Source organism: Sphaerodactylus townsendi, linkage group LG16, assembly GCF_021028975.2.
Source record: "Sphaerodactylus townsendi isolate TG3544 linkage group LG16, MPM_Stown_v2.3, whole genome shotgun sequence".
NCBI lineage: Eukaryota > Metazoa > Chordata > Lepidosauria > Squamata > Sphaerodactylidae > Sphaerodactylus > Sphaerodactylus townsendi.
In genome coordinates this window covers 8,331,088-8,349,689 of record NC_059440.1, presented here as the reverse complement: position 1 = coordinate 8,349,689, position 18,602 = coordinate 8,331,088, and the positions used below count along the sequence as shown (strand labels likewise).

The 18,602-nt window shown below is 48.7% G+C and overlaps 1 protein-coding gene across 3 annotated transcripts in view; it reads left to right on the top strand.

The window, feature by feature from the left end:
- Nucleotides 1-11,856, top strand: part of TRPV2 (transient receptor potential cation channel subfamily V member 2) — a 28,509-nt gene extending 16,653 nt beyond the window's left edge. For all 3 annotated transcript variants that reach the window (XM_048519142.1, XM_048519141.1, XM_048519143.1), the window contains 8 exons: nt 1,064-1,159; nt 1,268-1,338; nt 1,829-1,994; nt 3,841-3,907; nt 5,460-5,761; nt 7,117-7,235; nt 7,746-7,840; nt 10,963-11,856. In XM_048519142.1, the coding sequence (XP_048375099.1) occupies nt 1,064-1,159; nt 1,268-1,338; nt 1,829-1,994; nt 3,841-3,907; nt 5,460-5,761; nt 7,117-7,235; nt 7,746-7,840; nt 10,963-11,036 (990 nt within the window). In that variant the 3' untranslated portion in view covers nt 11,037-11,856. The remainder of the gene's footprint in view (nt 1-1,063; nt 1,160-1,267; nt 1,339-1,828; nt 1,995-3,840; nt 3,908-5,459; nt 5,762-7,116; nt 7,236-7,745; nt 7,841-10,962) is intronic.
- Nucleotides 11,857-18,602: the final 6,746 nt, after the last annotated feature.

The window sequence follows — 18,602 nt, the reverse complement described above, 5'->3', positions numbered from 1 at the left end:
ATCCAAGGAATGTTGTTATGACTTTTTCCAGAGGTGTAAAGTTGGAGATATAACTAATTGGGCTCCGTATGTTAATTGTGAAATGGATTTTGCTGTGAACAATTTAACAGCAGCTGGGCGCTCTTTTGAGCGGATTGGATAAGGGATTGGATATGAGATGTAGGTTTACCGTTATATTGGAAGATTACCCTCAAGTATCTGAGGCATTTGACCTGATCAATTGGGTGCCCTTTGATCGTCCATCTTTCCTTCTTGAACCTGGCATTAAAATGTACTGTTTTGGTTTTAGAATAATTCATTATTAGATGTTCCTCAGCACATTTTTGGGTTATTGCATTTAGGGCTCTCTTGATCCCTACTTTGATTAGTAAAAGGGCAGCAATATCGTCCGCATACATAAGAATGGGTAATTTTTTTCCCCTGAGAAAGTGTAGGAGCATATGTTTTAATCTCACATTGTCAGAGGTCTGAGACAGAAGTTGTCCATAATCCTTGCTTCATTTGGACAACCCAGTGCATAGGATAGTTAGAGCACAGATCAGTGTGTGTATCATTACACTTAATTAGGAAGAAGTTTTATGCTCTTCTCCGTAAAATAAACCTTACACCATTCTTGGTTTACAAAAGGCCTCAGCATCTTTCCTGGGAAGAGAAGACAAACCAGCCTCCTGAGACATGTGCAGCTTGCTTTTGTAAAGAAATGCTACTAGGCAAATGTGCAGTGAGCCCTGTGGGGATAAGGTGGGATACAAATCCAGAAAGAAAGAAAGAAAGAAAGAAAGAAAGAAAGAAAGAAAGAAAGAAAAAAGAAAGAAAGAAAGAAAGAAAGAAAGAAAGAAAGAAAGAAAGAAAGAAAGAAAGAAAGAAAGAAAGAAAGAAAGAAAGAAAGAAAGAAAGAAAGAAAAGAGATACCTAAAGTGCTGCCCTTTAATGATAACCCAAGATTTGGTGCACCTTTGTAAAACAAAATATATTCTGAAGAACCTTCTGTTCTTGTGGATGCATCCAAGAGAAGAGGACAGAGAGAGCCCCTTTTTCACCTGTGTTGGCTTTCCTTCCACAGTCTGCGCATCCACGGGAGTACACAGCAGGAGATATGTTTCAGCTGATTGGCCTGGTGATTGTCTTAGTGGGTACCGTTTATCTTCTCATCGCTCAGGTAAGGCTGCCCTCCTCTACCTCCTGCCGACGCAACTGACTCTATTGCTGTGAACCAGCCATTCACCCTTCTCTTGTTCTAATCTACTGCCCCTGTCCATTTGTTTAGACTCTTTTCTTGTGGAGGCGGCGCCTGTCCTTGAAAAGTCTGCTTTCAGATGACTGTATACAGGTTTTGTTGTACGTCGGGACTGGGGATTTGAGCACGGGGAGGAACAGGCTATCCTAGGGGGTTCTCTATTACCTTTTTGGTTGAAGAGGCCACCATGCCAGGTTAGGGATCAAGATAAGGGAAACAGAAGAATTTTCATAGTGCCCACAGAATCATTGGGGGTGTGAGGCAGGTGTAAGTAGGGCATTGGTGACTTTCTTAAAACGCTCAATAGTGACTTTCCTGTGCCGGTGTCTCAAAACTGAGCAAAATGTAAAAAGAAATTACTTTAGATTTAGCCCCTGTAATAGTTTTAGCATCAATGAACAGGATAGCAATATGATTTTTATTGCACACTGTTGTTTTAATGTGGAGTGAGATGGAACAGAAAAATGGATCATAGGCCTTTATAGCAAGTTGGCTAGGCTTCCTGTAGGCCTGTGGCTCTCTAGCTCTCTTGTGAAACTCTGTTGCATCCTGGATGGTAAGTGATGCTTGCTTCCCCCTGGTCTTTTGCAGGTTGGTGCAATCACTCATGCTGTTGATCTCAGTGCCATTGTACTTCATGGGGATGAAAGAATATGTGCCTTTGATGGTTTTCTCCCTGCTGCTGGGCTGGATGAACTTGTTGTATTACACCAGAGGATTCCAGCTGACAGGAATCTACAGTGTCATGATACAGAAGGTGGGTGTGAAAGCACTGCTCCCTTTAAACTGGGTACTTCCTGTTTTCCATGAGGGGAAAACTTCCCTTTGTCTATAAAATTCAAACTTCAGGCTCGTGCAGCCTCAGTGTTCGCTGGAATCAGGCGGAGAACAGAGAGGGAATTTAACCCTTCCACTTCTCCTTAGTTTCCCTAATCAAAGTAAGCTCCCCTATTTTGCTATTAGAATTTGAAAGAGAAAAGGAGTATCTTTAAAAACACCTCTTTTCCACTTTAAAATGCTAATAACGAGGCGAAGTTAGCCCAGTTTCTGTAAACACATGTGGAGATTGAAAGGTGAAGTCCCTCCCTACCTGTGCAAACCGGGGTCTCATAAGCCAACAAGCCTTTTATAATAGGGTTACTAACTCTGGATTGGGATGTACCTGGAGATTTGGGAATGACGCCTGATGAGAGGCAGCGCTCGGGTGGGATGTAAACTCAGTGGATTAGATACCATAGAGGTCATTTTGCAGTTTTGCCATTTATTATTATTATTTTATTATTTTATTCGGCTTAATAGACCGCCCAACCCCCGAAGGGCATAACATTTAGTTTTGTGAACTGGTTTTGTAAATCAGTTGTAATTTTGGGAGAACTCCAGGCCCACCAGGAAGTTGCCATCTCTATTTTACACACGGATGCATCGTCTGCATCTCAACTGTTTCTTCTCTTCAAATTGTTATGGAGCATTTTCAAATATCCCCAATCAAATCAATACTCACAAACGCAGCAGTCAGCAGTAAGCAGTTTATTCATGATCACGTCTGTAGAGGTGGAGGGAACCGCACCGAGGTGTGGCTCCCTGAAGTCTGCATCGCAGTGCAGCTCAATTTAAGGCATTTTGATTTTCTCGGAGAGGCTGAGGTGACTTCCTTTCTAGTAACAAGCTTATTCAGTCTAAGGCTCATTCCGCACATGCAGAATAATGCACTTTCAAACTGCTTTCAATGCTATGTCGAAGGCTTTCACGGCCGGAATCACTGGGGTGCTGTGTGGTTTCAGATCCTCTGAAGATGCCAGCCACAGATGCAGGCGAAACGTCGGGAGAGAATGCTGCTAGAACACGGCCATACAGCCCAGAAACCACACAGCACCCCAATGCTTTCAATGCTCTTTGAAGCTGTGCGGAATGGCAAGACCCACTTGCAAACAGTTGTGAAAGTGGTTTGAAAACGCATTATTTTGCGTGTGCGGAAGGGGCCCTAGTTTTGGGAAAGATGCCACCGCATGATGATCATGATTTGTAATTCTTATGTAAGAAAAGAAGATCCCCTCTTGGATCAAACCAATGGTCCATCTGGCCCGGCATTTTGTCTCACGCAGTGGCCAACCAGTAGCAACAGGAGGATCATATAGGTGAGAATATCAGATGTTTGCTCCTTGTTCTCATAGGAGTGTGTATTTCTGGAGAAGCATCTTCGCCAAGCGTTCCTTTGTGGATGGTCTGTCCCTTTTCTCAGTGTTACGGCTTGGTCTCAACAAACACATCTTCCAGAGAGAGTGGATAAGGGAGAGGAATTCAACAAGGGCAGCTCCTTCCACAGGCCTTTCATGGCATTTCCATGCCAGATGGTACTTGTTGAATGTCCACTTGCTATGGAAATTGCATGGAGAACTTCAGTCAGGAAGAAAAGACAGCATCCTGCTTGTAGTAGTAATTTTCACCAATTGCTGTCATGGGTGGCCAAACTATGCTGGTCAAAAAATTCTCACAGTGGCGCCACCACAGGGTCATTGTGAGGATTGCAGCCAGCCCAACCTTACACTGATCCATAGTCAGCTGGTGGCGTTTATGTATAATTTGCTTCCTGCCCTTCATTCCAGACAATCCTGAGGGACCTTCGGCGTTTCCTTTCAGTCTACCTGATCTTCCTTTTTGGCTTTGCAGTGGGTGAGTTCGTTGAGTCCAGGATGGGGAGTTTGGCTCAATGGCAGAACATTGCAGGTAGATAATCCTTGATTCAGTCCTTAGTATCTCCAGCTAAAAGAATTGCTTCAGGTAGGAGGTGATGTGAAACACTTTGATCTAAGACCCTGGAGAGCCAACGGTTGGAGTAGAGCAGTGATGGCGAACCTTTTTGAGGCCGAGTGCCCAAATTGCAACCCAAACCCCACTTATTTATCGCAAAGTGCCAACCCGGCAATTTAACCTGAATGCTGAGGTTTTAGTTTAGAAAAAAACGGTTGGCTCCCTCTTCCTCCGCCCCACCCGCTCAAGCAGGGGCCAGCCTGCTCTAGCCTCCAGCAAGTCCCGCACGCACTGTTCTGTGCCTCTCTAGCATCTCTGCCTCCTCTGCGTCCGCCCCTTGGGCAGCAGCCACCTGGAGCACAGGCACCAGGTCTGCCAGCCGAGTCCTCCCTGCTCACCGCAGCGCACGTATGTCGCGCTCAGTGGCCCAAGCCAGCCTAAATGTGTGTGTGTGTGTGGGTGATTTTCTGCCCCCCACATGACGAACTCTGTGCGCGTGCCCACAGAGAGGGCTCCAAGTGCCACCTCTGGCACCCGTGCCATAGGTTCGCCATCACTGGAGTAGAGAATACTGACCCAAGACTGATGGTCCAACTCTGTATTAGGAGATTCATTTGTTCAAGGGATGATGGACAGGAAGAGCGTGGGGAAATTGTACTCTCTTCCTGGATAAGCAAAAGACTTGGGGTCAGAACTTACCAACATGATGCACATTCTAGAGCTCCATCAGTCTTTTTTAAAGGTACGGTAGCTTGCACATGTACCCCTAATACGAATCAGGGTTCTATAGAATGGAGAAGTCTGATATTTAACTTTTCAAACCCCACTCAGTTTCTCTGAATGAAATCAGTCTCCCTCTGCTTTAAAGAACATTGCAAAGGAAAAAAGGTGAATTTTTAAAGGCCACCTCTCTTTTCTTTTAAAACGCAGATAATGCAGGGTTTGCTGCACTTTCAGACAGGGTTTGATGAATTATCCTGCACACAACAGAGTGCTTGCATTCTTCCAAGTTGCAGAGTACACTGTCTACATCCAGTATGTCTGGGGTAAGGTGACCAGATGTCCTGCTTTTGGCGGGACAGTCCCGCCTTAAACCAATCTGTCCCGCGGGGTTTTTTAACTGTCCCGATTTTGCCTTCTGGGGCGCTCCCCTTTTCCCACCCTGTCACAGCCTCCCGTGCACGCGGCCACAGGAGCGCACTGCCTTTGGGGCGCTCCCCAGTTTCCCGCCTTGTCACAGAGCGGGAAACCGGGGAGCGCCCCAAAAGGCAGTGCGCTCCTGCGGCTGCGCCCCCCCCCGGTCCCGGTTTAAAAAGGTGAGCTGGTCACCTTAGCCTGGGACATATCTAAAGAACAAAATCTGGTCACCTTAGCCTGGGACATATCTAAAGAAAAACAGCTGGTGCAGACAAAGTTTTAAAATTATAAAAAGGTCTGCAAAGGAAGCGTCTGACTTCTCCATTTCTTGTTCCAGCCCTCTTCATCCTTACCAGTGAGGGATTGCAGCCAGCCCAGAACAATTCTGCCTCTGTCGCAGAAGAGAGTAAAACCATGTACACCGGCCTGTTTACGACTTCTTTGGAACTCTTCAAGTTCACTATTGGGATGGGGGAATTGGAATTCCACGAGCACATGAAGTTCAACTACTTTGTCATCTTCCTCCTCCTCCTCTTTGTGATTCTGACGTACATCCTCCTTTTGAACATGCTGATCGCCCTGATGAGCGAGACGGTCAACAAGATCTCTGGATACAGCCAAAGTGTTTGGAAGCTCCAGGTAAGCCCTTCATGCTGGGCCCAACTTAATTCGGTAGCCGATGCCAACTTTGATGACCAGAGTAATCTAGGTAGATCACTCACTGGAAGATGATTGTACCCAACTTAATTCGAGCTAGCATCAGATCAAGCAGTAAGCCATGTGCTCTACCAATCAGAAACCCAGCTGAGCTGAAAGGTCATGCCATTCTCTGTGCCCATCTGTGTCTGAAGGGGAAGCCCTCCCCCTGCCTGCCCCCATTTATGGCCTCCCAGAAGCTGGGGGTCCCCCATCTCTATCAGAGGCCACGCCTGCCTCGAGTCGAGGGGCACCCAGCAGGCCCGCAGATGGCTCCCCACCTACATTGGAGGCCATGCCTGCCTCTCACTCGAGGGGCTTGCCGTGTCTGTACCTGCCAGAGGGACATGGGCAGGCTCCTGGCCCTTGACCACAGCTTCATCACATGGGGGGGGCGTGATTTTGTGCACCCCATGTGATCAAATGGGTGGCGCCTGGGGACATATGCCCACATGTCCCTCGGGCAGATACGCCCCTGCCTTGGATATTTGCTGGGTGACTTTGGCCTAGTCACACAGTCTACCTTACTTCACAGGGTCCCTGTGATGCTGCAAGGTTATGTTCTTGCTCTCTGAATTCTGTAGAAACTATAGAGCATATGTTATTAAAGTGTCCCCTTTATGAGGAGGCAAGGAAAAAATGCCTGTCACATCTACTACACGAGATGACCTATTGTTCTGATAAAAGTTTGTTGTGAAAAACTATTACAAGATAAGAAGGAGAATATTACTAAATGGGTAGCAAAATTCTGTCTATTCATTATGAAAAAGAAAAAAATGATCTGAATATGGCATCCCCCTTAGATACTTTTGTTTTGTCTAATATTTTTATGCTGTTTAGTGTGTTTACAAAGTATAATGATATATAGATGGATAGTGCTGGAATACGGGAGAGAGATCTGCATTCTTGTTTTGTTGTAGATATTTTGGAGATTTGTAATATATTTGGTCATTGACTGTAAATAAAGTCTTCTTATTCAGGGTCACTGTGAGGATAAAATTGAGGTGAGGGGAACAATATGAACTGTTTTGGGTCCCTATTGAGGAGAACATGGAGCTATAATTCAAATAAACAGAGAAATAAATAGTAAAATTGAGGTCTCCCCAAGTTACAGTGCCTCCTAGCCAGATGTGTTGGTGACACCGTAGCAGAGAATATCCCAGGCCAGAGGCTCCTTCCACAGGGGAAGGGATACAGAAGCAAAACACATGCCATTCTCCACCCCCTGCCGGGTCTGAGGAACCCAAGGGGGCAGTGATGCGGTGTAAAAATCCTGTCTCCACATCCTGTATTCTCAGAGAGCTGTTACCATCCTGGAGATCGAGAAGAACTGGCTTTTGTTTTGGAAGAAGCCGCAGAGATCTGGCTGCTTGCTGCCGGTCGGCTCAGGAGAAAAAGACAAAAGATGGGTCTTCCGGTAAGTTTTTTTTGCTGAGTCCGGCTTTGCCTCAGTTGTCCCAACCTGCAGGTGATAGCTAGAGATCTCCCGCTATTACAACTGATCTCCAGCGGACAGAAATCAGGTCCCCTGGAGAAAAATGGCCACTTCGGCAGATGGACTCTATGGCATGGAATGCCAATGAATCCCCTCCCCTCCCCAAACCCCACCCTCCTCAGACACCCCCCCAAAATCTCCAGGTATTTCCCCACCTGGAGCTGGCAGCCCTACCCCAGCTGCTTGTCCAGGTGTGAGACTAGCACCGTGGTGGCGAACCTTTGGCACTCCAGATGTTATGGACTACAATTCCCATCAGCCCCTTCCAACATGGCCAATTGGCCATGCTGGCAGGGGCTGATGGGAATTGTAGTCCATAACATCTGGAGTGCCAAAGGTTCGTCACTAGCATGAATATTAGTGCCAGTTCTCAAGCCAGTGCATTGTCATACGTGTGTTCTAGAGTGTGTGTTCTCTCTGTGTGTGTTCTAGAGTGGAAGAGATCAATTGGGCTAACTGGGAGAAAGACGTGGGAGTCCTCAATGAGGATCCTGGGAGCTCTGGAGACTCTGGAGTGGAGCTTCAAGGTAAGATCTTGCAGTCGGCCACCCCAAAATTCATTTTGGACCCAGGCCGCGTGGCTTGCTCAGAATGAACATATTTTGTGTCTTTCCACGGTTATTTTCCCCAGTTTATTTTTGAGGAACTATTCTCCCCGCCCCCCCCCCACCCACCCACCCTAAGCAATCCAAGTGTGCAAAGTTGGGCCAGAAAATAACTCAGGGGGAAAGAGGAAAAACTATGCTGGTCTTTAAAGTCCAGGGTCATATCCTTTTTTTAAAAAATGGGAGAAATAATGATAGATTGTGTAACTTTGCAGCCTATGAGGCTTATTATATACTGGTGTTTTTCTCTGTGATGAAGGTAGACTCTTTGGGGAAGAATTTCTGTTATGGATGCTTTTCCCACCTTCTCACGCTGCGCAGGAGATCCGATAACCTCCGCTGTTTGTGAGAGGGGGCAAAGAGTGGGGAAAATGAAACAGATGGTCCTGTGTTACTCTTTTCTTCGGGCTTTTTTGGATCCACCCCTCTCTAATTCCACCTTATAAAACTTATTAAAACTTTGCTTAAACTTTAAACACATGGACTGTATTAGATCTGTCGAAATAATGAAAGATCTAATACGGAACAAGTGATTGGCAACAAGGAAGCCGCAGGTGAACCGTGGTTCCACCCTTTCACTGCACAGTGATCAGAGGTTTTTTTTTTTACATTCTTACTAGAGAAGATCTGTAGGGAACTCAGTGGTGGATCCTTGTTAATGTAGCAAGAACACCATGGGTCGCTCCCCACTCACCATTAGCTGTGGGGTTTTCTCTTGATCAGACGCGGGGAGCCAGGACGTTCCCCACATCCCCAGCGTCCACTGCGCGGCTGCGCAGAAATTGCCACTCTTCCTCCTCCCTGGCGCGTGTCAAATCTGCTCTTCAAAAAACAGCAACATTTTCCCAAACCCCACGCTTGGCGTGGGGTGGTGGGGTGGTGGGGAACCCGGAAGATGACGCGCGGTTGATTCGCTGGGGCGCAGAGCTTTCCGGCCAATCAGGGGAAAGAATCCTCCATTTTGTTTGGGGAGGGCGTCCCCGTCAGTGCGTGGAATGAAGCCACATGAAGACGTAGAATCATCGCGACACCCTATATTACAATGCAGGCATTGAGGCGTGTGCACAGCGTGGCGTGTGATATTGTTCCCTTTGTTTGCGGTATAATGCGGCAAATTCACAGCGAATTTAGTTTGCGAATTCACACAGCGAGGTGCTGCAGAGCAGACCAGACGAGTAGTCGGTGGCGGCGGCAAGAATTGATTTTCACTTTCTTTTTATGCTGACGTCAGCATGTGCAGACGTCTCAAACAAATGCTTCCAAAGCTTCCAGCGCCTTTCTGATGACGTGCAGACATCCGAGCCTATCAAAAACGACCTCGTCCCAGCCAATGAAAATGGAGGCCCGCCCTCCCTCCATGACGCACACCTGTGCCAGCCAATGAAAACGCTTCATTGCCTCTATTTCCACGAAACTCCCGTTCTTGGCCGCCCGTGTTAGCTCCTTAATGGCAAATGAGTGGGGAGCAAATAGTCTCCGTGGTCATAAGCCGCGGAGGCTTTTCGGCGCGGGGACGCTGCGGAGTTGCACACGAAGAGGTAAGTGGGGAGCGACCCAATGACATCTAGTTTGGCCTTTTGCACCGTTTCCCACTTTGCCTGCAGTGCCAATATCCACCACTAGATGGCTGCAGGGCATTTATTTCCCCAAGGTTTACACCAGCTTTTGGTTGCCCCCCCCCCCCCCCCCCGCCGGCTTCACTACCCTTCAAAAATGAATTTCATGTGAAGCTAGACATTAGTGGGGTGATTCCTTTCTCTCTCTCTCTTGACTTCTTAAGTGCTATATATATTTTACTCCAGTTTATGCGGTTGATGTTGCTGCCTTGGCTTTTAAATTTTTCTCCTACGTTTTTCAATTGCTGTTTTTGCCTCTGCCACTTTTATCCTTGCAGCTTTTAGTTTAAGTGTTCCTATTTATGTAAATTTAAACGTTCAAAGTGGCCCGGCCATCTTTCAAGGAGCCTCCCCCGCAGCTTGAGTGGTTCTTCCTCTACTAATGGAAGAGTTATTTAAAGTAGAGAAGGTTACTTAGGCTCAGGTTGCCAGTTCCAGGTAGGGAAATTTCTGGAACTTTCGGGGGGGCTGGTGGAAATCAGGATTAGGAGACTAAGGGACCTCAGTGGGATGTGATGCCATAGGGCAGTGGTGGCGAACCTTTGGCACTCCAGATGTTATGGACTACAATTCCCATCAGCCCCTGCCAGCATGGTCAATTGGCCATGCTGGCAGGGGAACTGATATATGATCCATATCTGAATTATAGGTTCCTACTGACATAGGATCCATTTTCTCCAGGGTAACTGGTTTTTGTGGTCTGGAGATTACCGGTAGTTGTAATTCTAGGAGACCTCCAGGCTGTGGCATACAGGGGCTAAATGGCATTTGGGGGCATGACTGCCTCCCCGCCCCCCCCCATCTCGCCCGGCTCCATGCACCCCACTTATGGCAGCCAACAGGTAGGCTGGGGGAGGGCAGTGCTCGGATGGGCAGCTCGGATGGATGCCACGGGGCTGCCTGCCACCAAGCCCTGCACCCCCCCCCCCCCGGCCTCCCTGCAGGCTGGCTTGTGCCCTCCCCAGGAGCCGGCCGGCAGGGAGGGGCTCGGTATCATGTGGCTCGGGCACACGCCCTTTTGTCATGTGGGGGATGCCCGTTGCACCCCCCATGTGACGAAACGGCATGCACCCGGGGACATGGGATACCCCGTGTCCCCATTAGCGGTACGCCACTGTCTCCAGGGCCTACCTGTGGGTTTGCAACTGTAGGCTGGAGGAAGGCTTTACTCTGTCCCGTGGCCTGGGAAGAGAGGGGTAAAATCCAGCCCAGAATGGTGGTGCTATATCAGCGAGCTGTCGCAAGGACGTCTTGTGAATGGGCAGGGTAGACTGGCACATACCTAGCAGGAAAGGCTTTTGTTCCTGCCAGAGTCCGCTTCTGGTCTGGTTCCTTTGAGAATGTGCTGCTCAGAGACAATATGAAACCGCGCGTCTGCCTGACTTGCACCCAGGCTGCCATCATGCCCTGTCCTGTCTCCCTTTCCAGAGAAGAGTCTGTGGAGCTGGGTGTCGCAGGCAAAGACTGCTACGCCCACTGCGGCATCCTCACCAGAGGAGTAGACGCTGTCACGTCAGCCAATGAGCAAGAGGAAGGCAAAGAAGACACTAAACGTCTGGAGAACTTGGCTGCTGCGTAGCAGTGAAAGCCTTTGGCCAAAGCAGAGCTCCATCGGAAAAAAGTCAAGGAAAACCACAGTGGAAGTGGCCACTGTGACTGTGCTTGTGGCTGGGATCTGTGCCTTTGAGACTTTGTGTGCCACAGAGCAGTCCTTCCTTGAAACCAATTCAGTGTCCCTCCCAACGGAGACCAGCAGTCCAGTATTTAGCTGGTTAATCCATCTCCAAACCGAATGCGGTCTCTCCCTACTCCTTGGCTCTCTGCCACAGGGACCCTCAACCCAGCCGGCTGCACCTTTTATACGCATAGGCCAGCTCTGGGTTAGGAAATACCTTGAGATTTTGGTGGCGGATCCAGAGGTGCCAGGGGCAGGGGAAGGGAGGGGCAGGGGATAATGCCTAGGATTGCCAGCTCCGGATTGGGAAATTACTGGAGATTTGGGGAGAGGAGCCTCAGGAAGGTGGGGTTTGAGGGGAGGTACTTCAATGGCATAATGACGCAGAGTCCACCTTCCAAAGCAGCCGTTTTCTCCAGGTGAACAGTCCTCTCTCACCTGGAGATCAGGTGCAATCCCACATGCTCTCCACTCACCAGCTGGAGTCTGCCAATCCTAAGCACAGCTCTGCCAATCCTAAGCACAGTGGCGTAGGAGGTTAAGAGCTCGTGTATCTAATCTGGAGGGACCGGGTTTGATTCCCCACTCTGCCGTCTGAGCTGTGGAGGCTTATCTGGGGAATTCAGATTAGCCTGGGCACTCCCACACATGCCAGCTGGGTGACCTTGGGCTAGTCACAGCTTCTCGGAGCTCTCTCAGCCCCACTCACCTCACAGGGTGTTTGTTGTGAGGGGGGAAGGGCAAGGAGATTGCAAGCCCCTTTGAGTCTCCTGCAGGAGAGAAAGGGGGATATAAATCCAAACTCCTCCTCCTCTTCTTCTTTTCTTCTTCTTCTTCTTTTCTTCTTCTCCTTCTTCTCCTTCTCCTTCTTCTTCTCCTCCTCCTTCTTCTCCTCCTCCTCCTCCTCCTTCTCTAACCCCTGTATGTTCATCACTTGAGGTCATGTACTTGGATGAAAGAGCCATAAGGCAAGTTGAGGTTTCACACAGACACACTGTATTGTTCTACAGAGTCTGAAGGGTCGTGGTGCCTAAGGGGTCAGAAGTACTATCCTTGCCTAAACACAGAGGAAGAATCATACCTGCCCAGTGCTTCACAGAACTCCCTTGGTGACCTCTGTCTTTCTGCACTCCGAATCTCTTCAGAGGGTAGAGGGCTGGGATGATATCCATCCAGTCTGATACTAAATCATGATATTTCCACTTCCACTAGGAACTCCCCCAGGGAATTCAGGGAGGTAGCCGGACTGCCAAAATCCTCCAGAAGAACACTAATCGAGGAGCTCCTCATAGCCATGACCCAAGGAAGGCTCAAGTTTGCAAGACAATAGCCTACGGGTGGCCAACCCATGGTGCTCCAGATGTTCATGGACTCCAATTCCCATCAGCCCCTGCCAGCATGGCCAATTGGCTAATTCTTCTCTCCTTTCCTCATCTTCTGCTTCAGAGGATGTTGAAAGGGATCGTTCCTTCTCCCAGGGAGAGCCGCCTCCATTAGGCAGAGATGGTTCTTCCGCAAGGACAGGCAGGAGGGTGAAGGGGCATCGAACTGCCAGCCTCCAAGTGGGGCCTGTAGATTTGGAATTGCAACCGATTTCCAGATTGACTCCAGGGATCAGTTCCCTCGGAGAAAATGCCTGCTTTGGAAGGTAGACTTTATGACATTATACCCCATTTAAATGCCTACACTCTCCAGGTTCCAAACCCCCACCCCCGCCCCCCATTTTTCAGAAATTTCACTGGGTAGTCTCACTATGGGGCAAGTTTACATTTGGCCTGAAATCTGGGGCTGCTTTTATGTTTCCTGGCAAGCCTTTTATGTTTCCTGGAGATGTCGTTTTCTTGCTTTGGCGGCAAGTTCAATTTGTGCTTCACATCTGAAGCTGAAAACTTTGTACGACCAAAGATGAAATCTGCCCTGGCGCCAAGAAGCAGCATGGTTTTCATACCAGGAATTGGAATAGTAGTGAAAAGTGCCATCAGGTCACCCCTGGGTTTTCAAGGCGAGAGTCGCACAGAGGTGGTTTGCCATTATCTGCCCCTGCATAGCACCCCTGAACTTGATGGTCTCCCATTCAAATGCTAACCACGGCCAGTCCTGCCTAACTTCAAAGATCTGACGAGATCAGGCTATCCTGGGCCATTCAGGTCAGTGCAGAAGTTGAAATATAAAATGCATAAAGAAAATACTTCATTTTTTGGGACATTCTTTTATTTCTTCCTCTCCAAACTTTCAATAAGTATTTTCCACCAGCCTTTTCTCCAAACTTTCTCTCAAGAAGTATTTTCCACCAGCCCTCCACTACACCCTCCCCATAATTTAAGGGCCTGCCAGCAGTGGTTAGTACTGCCTAGGCTCTTAGGGCTGTGGCTCCAGCATCGTCCTTTTCTGTAAAGCTTCAGATAATTAGCTGTTGGGGGTTTTCCAGGCTGTGGTGCCAACTATCTGGTAATTTTTGCTCCTAATGTTTCAGCCGCACCTATATAATATTATATATGGCTTTGTTAACTGTTCCTCCCACTGTGGAGTAACCCAATGAAATGTTTGTGCGTGTGTGTGTGGGGGGGTAGATTCAGGACTAAAAAAAGAAAACATATCTTCATGCAAGTAATGATTAACTTATGGAACTCACTGTGACAGGATGCAATAATGGTTGACAAATGACGCAGCTGCCACATACTTCCGAATAACAGCAAGGGGAGCGGGACACCGCAAAATGCGCAAACAGGCTACTGAACTAATGGAAGCATTGGATTGACCGTGCAAGCATCTTGAGATGCTCTTACCAAAGAAGGCCCAGCACCAGCACAAGACTTGCTCTTTGCAAGCTAAATGTGCCTCCCAAAAAAAGCAATTAGGAACTTAAACTAATACAACTACAGATAATACATACAATCGAGGGCACCAGCAAAACCCACAGAGGGGAGATCTTTCAAATGAAGCTTCCAGGGTCACTTCCCATCAAACCGAAAACTTCCCACTTTTCCCCACGGAGCGAACAGGAGGTCTTCGGGATAACCCAGGGGACAGGGTGTCACTGCAGACTCAGCCAGGGGAGCCCAGGGCGCTCCAACCCCACCCTGTGGGGTGCAACGTGCCCAGTTCTGCCCAGCTCCCGATTCACTTATGGAAGTCACTGTGACGGAAGTAACGGTTAATAGACGACATGGCTGTGATGTACTTTTGAATAACAGCAAGGGAAGTGGGACACAGCAAAACTTATCCATTTCCTGGAAGCATCTGACTTGCACTGAAGCAAACAAGATACTGAATGAAATGGGACCGTTGCATTAACCCTGCAGGCATCTTAAGATGTTCTTAGAGCAGCAGTGGCGTAGGAGGTTAAGAGCGCGTGTATCTAATCTGGAGGAACCAGGTTTGATTCCCAGCTCTGCCGCCTGAGCTGTGGAGGCCTCTGGGGAATTCAGATTAGCCTGTGCACTCCCACACACGCCCGCTGGGTGACCTTGGGCTAGTCACAGCTTCTCGGAGCTCTCTCAGCCCCACCCACCTCACAGGGTGTTTGTTGTGAGGGGGGAAGGGCAAGGAGATTGTCAGCCCCTTTGAGTCTCCTGCGGGAGAGAAAGGGGGGATATAAATCCAAACTCTTCTTCTTATTATTATTATTACCCAAGAGGGCACAGCAGCAGCACAGAGCTGCTCTTTGCAACCTAAACGTGCCAGAAACGCAATTAGGAACTTAATTAGAGATAATGCATACAATGGAGGGCACCAGCCAAATCCACTGAGGGGAGACCTTGTCCCAAACGACCCCAAAACATTTTGCTTCCCACTGAAAACTGCCTCCCTAAAACTCTGTTACCCAAAAGGACACAGCACCTGCACAGGGTTGCTCTTTGCTGCCCTCCGGTGGCCAAAGTCATTCATTACAAGCGCCGACCCTCGCCCCCCAGCACACACGGCATTTCTCAGGTTATGGTCAAAGAACTATAGTTATAATTCTCTATGAGAATTATAATGAGAATTATAACTATAGTCCTCAAGCGGGAGGAAGAGGAGGAGGAAGGGCGGCAACCCAATGGGCGCGCTCTCTCGGGACTCGTCACGCCGGAGGCGACGGGGAGGGAGGGGCTCCCGTCATTGGCTTCAAACCCCCCCGCAACTTGGCCTGGCTTCCCCGGGACACCCCCGCCCCGCTACGTCCTGATCGGCAGAATCAGCCCCACAGTGCTCGGGAGAGCCGCCCCCCATCCCTCCCCTGGACCACTCCACCCTGACTGCCGCCTTCGCACGAGACCGCACGTAGATGTTATGGGGTGATTCCGCTGTCTTCCCGAGCCTCTTTGAGCTGGCAGCCGGTTTAGACAACGGAGCCGAGAGCCCAGGGCGGCCTTTCCCAGACGCCGCCTTCGCACGAGGCCGCACGTCGAGGTTGTGGCGTGTCCGAGTCTCTTTGGGCATGGGAGCCGCTGAGGACGCTGCTGCTGCCCTCCGGTGGCCAAAGTCATTCATTACAAGCGCCGACCCCCCCGCCCTTCTCAGGTTATAAAAAACTGTAGTTATGATTCTCATAGCTACAACAGTCTCAGAGAGCATTACAACGGTCTCAGAGAACGTTGTAACTATGAGAACCATAACCACAGTTCGTTATTACTTTACAACGCTCGTCATCACGTTCTCAGAGAGCATTACAACGCTGACAGAGAGCATTACACCGCTGTCTAAGAGCGTGGTAATGCTCTCTGTCAGCGTTGTAATGCTCTTTGAAGACGTTGTAACGCTCTCTGAGAACGTTGTAACTATGAGAATCATAATTATAGTTCTTTATAACTTTACAACACTCGTCATCTGAGAAATGCCGTGTGTTGGTGGGGGGGGGGGAGGTGTCGGCGCTTGTAATGAATGACTTTGGCCACCGGAGGGCAGCAGCAGCGTCCCCAGCGGCTCCCCTGCCCAAAGAGACTCGGACACGCCACAACCTCGACGTGCGGCCTCGTGCGAAGGCGGCGCCTGGGAAAGGCCGCCCTGGGCTGCCAGCTCAAAGAGGCTCGGGAAGACAGCGGAATCACCCCATAACATCTACGTGCGGTCTCGTGCGAAGGCGGAAGTCAGGGTGGCGTGGTCCAGGGGAGGGATGGGGGTCGGCTCTCCGGAGCACTGTGGGGAAGATTCTGCCGATCCTATGGCTCGCGAGAGAATCCCAGAGCAGCAAACAGGCCAAGATGAGAGAGGGATTAAAGCCAATGACGAAGGAGGCCCTCCCTCAAATCACCGTCCAGCCAGCAGCTGAAATCCCAGAGCTGCGCCGATGAAACCGCCGCCCACTTATTCCTCCTCCTCCTCCTGCCGCTTGATTGGCCGTAAAGGCGGAAGCGTCCAGGGGGCCCATCTCCAGGGTTGGCGGTGGTTGTTGCTGCATCTGCTGCTGGAGGTGCTTCGCTGTGTATACTGAGGCTGTGTAACTACTCAACATGGTAACTACTCAAATACACAATATGATGATGGTACATATTGGGAGCATCACTCTCCAAGTTGGTCGGCTCTTGAAGTTGGATCAAGCCAGCTTTCTCCCTCGGTCTCACACAAGGCCCTTCTCGAATATTAATTTATTTACTTTATTGACCATTCACACTGAGACTCAGGGCCGATTACACCATGCAAATTGACGCCATTGGTAGGATGATACATCTAATAAGCAATGTAATTGGATTACGACTGGAGGAATTTGAAACGAAGCTGTCATCTGAGCAAACACTTGTTAAACACGACATGTTAACAATGCAGAGCATGGTATTACATAAGTAAAAACAAAGAATTTTCCTGGGCCAGTTGGGGATGAAGAAGAAGAAAAGTTGGATTTATATCACTCCCCCCTTTTCTCTCCTGTAAGGAGACTCAAAGGGGCTTACAGGCTCCTTTTCCTTTCACCCCCCCCCCCAACAAACACCCTGTCAGATGGGGCTGAGAGAGCTCCGAACTGTGACTAGCCCAAGGTCACCCAGTTGGCATGTGTTGGGAGTGCAAGAGGTGTAGTTGTACAAAGCTTAAACCTTTGTACAACCAAAGATGAAATCTGCCCCGTGGCCAAGAAGCAGCAAGGAATGAAAGTATTTTCATACCAGGAATTGGAATAGTAGTGAAAAGTGCCATCAAGTCACCCCTGGGGTTTTCAAGGCGAGAGTTGCACAGAGGTGGTTTGCCGTTATCTGCCTCTGCATAGCACCCCTGAACTTGATTCACCCATTCAAATACTAACCACGGCCAGTCCTGCTTAACTTTAAAGATCTGACGAGATCAGGCTATCCTGGGCCATTCAGGTCAGTGCAGAAGTTGAAATATAAAATGCATAAAGAAAATACTTCAGTTTTTTTGGACATTCTTTTATTTCTTCCTCTCCAAACTTTCAAGAAGTATTTTCCACCAGCCTCCTCTCCAAACTTTCTCTCAAGAAGTATTTTCCACCAGCCCTCCACTACACCCTCCCCATAATTTAAGGGCCTGCCAGCAGTGGTTAGTACTCCACAGGGCTTTAGCTCCAGCACTGTCCTTTTCTGTAAAGCTTCAGATAATTAGCTGTTGTGGGTTTTCCAGGCTGTGGCGCCAACTTTTTGCTCCTAATGTTTCAGCCGCATCTATGGCTGGCATCTGTAGAGGCATGTCACAATTAGAAATGGAAAAATGAGGGTGATGTACCAATGTGAAGAAGAAAAATCAAATGGATAAGGTTTTCAATTGGTCTCTATTACCACCCCCACCCCTCAAAGACATGAATCTATACTCAGATTAACACAGGGAATCAACTTGTGCAGAAGTGCACAAACTGTGTGTTATCAAGTGCTAAGTCAAAGCACAGAGTACATTCTTTATCCAAATTACCAATATAACAACAACAACAACAAGCTGACTTGGAGTTACTGCAGTTTGGAGTAAGATTTATCTTTAAACTAAAGGGGTAAGCAAGTATGGGGGAAATAGAAAATGCCACCAGCCAAATGTGCTGGCAGGCCCTGGCACAGGAGGCAGGCAGGACTGCAGGGGAAGGGAATGGAAGCCAATGAGCACTTCTCCCCCACCCCCACAGCATCCACAGGCTCTTCTATACCATATTAACATGTGTGCATGCAGTTAACAGCCCTGACACAGATGCAAGGGATCAGCTATGATGTTGGACCAAGATTTCGTTCTGCCTTTAATTTCACTGAAAAGAAACCAGTCCTTTGGCCTTTAATTTCATTGAAAAGAAGCCAGCCTGCTTCCCCATGAGAGAACAGAACACCAAAGCATGCAGCTGTGGAGCGGAAAAATAAGACATCCCCTGCAAATAAGACCTAGCGCACATTTGGGGGCAAAAATTAATATAAGACACTGTCTTATTTTTGGGGAAACACGGTAAGTTGTTTTCAGCCAGATAACAGTTTCTTAGGTTTAATAT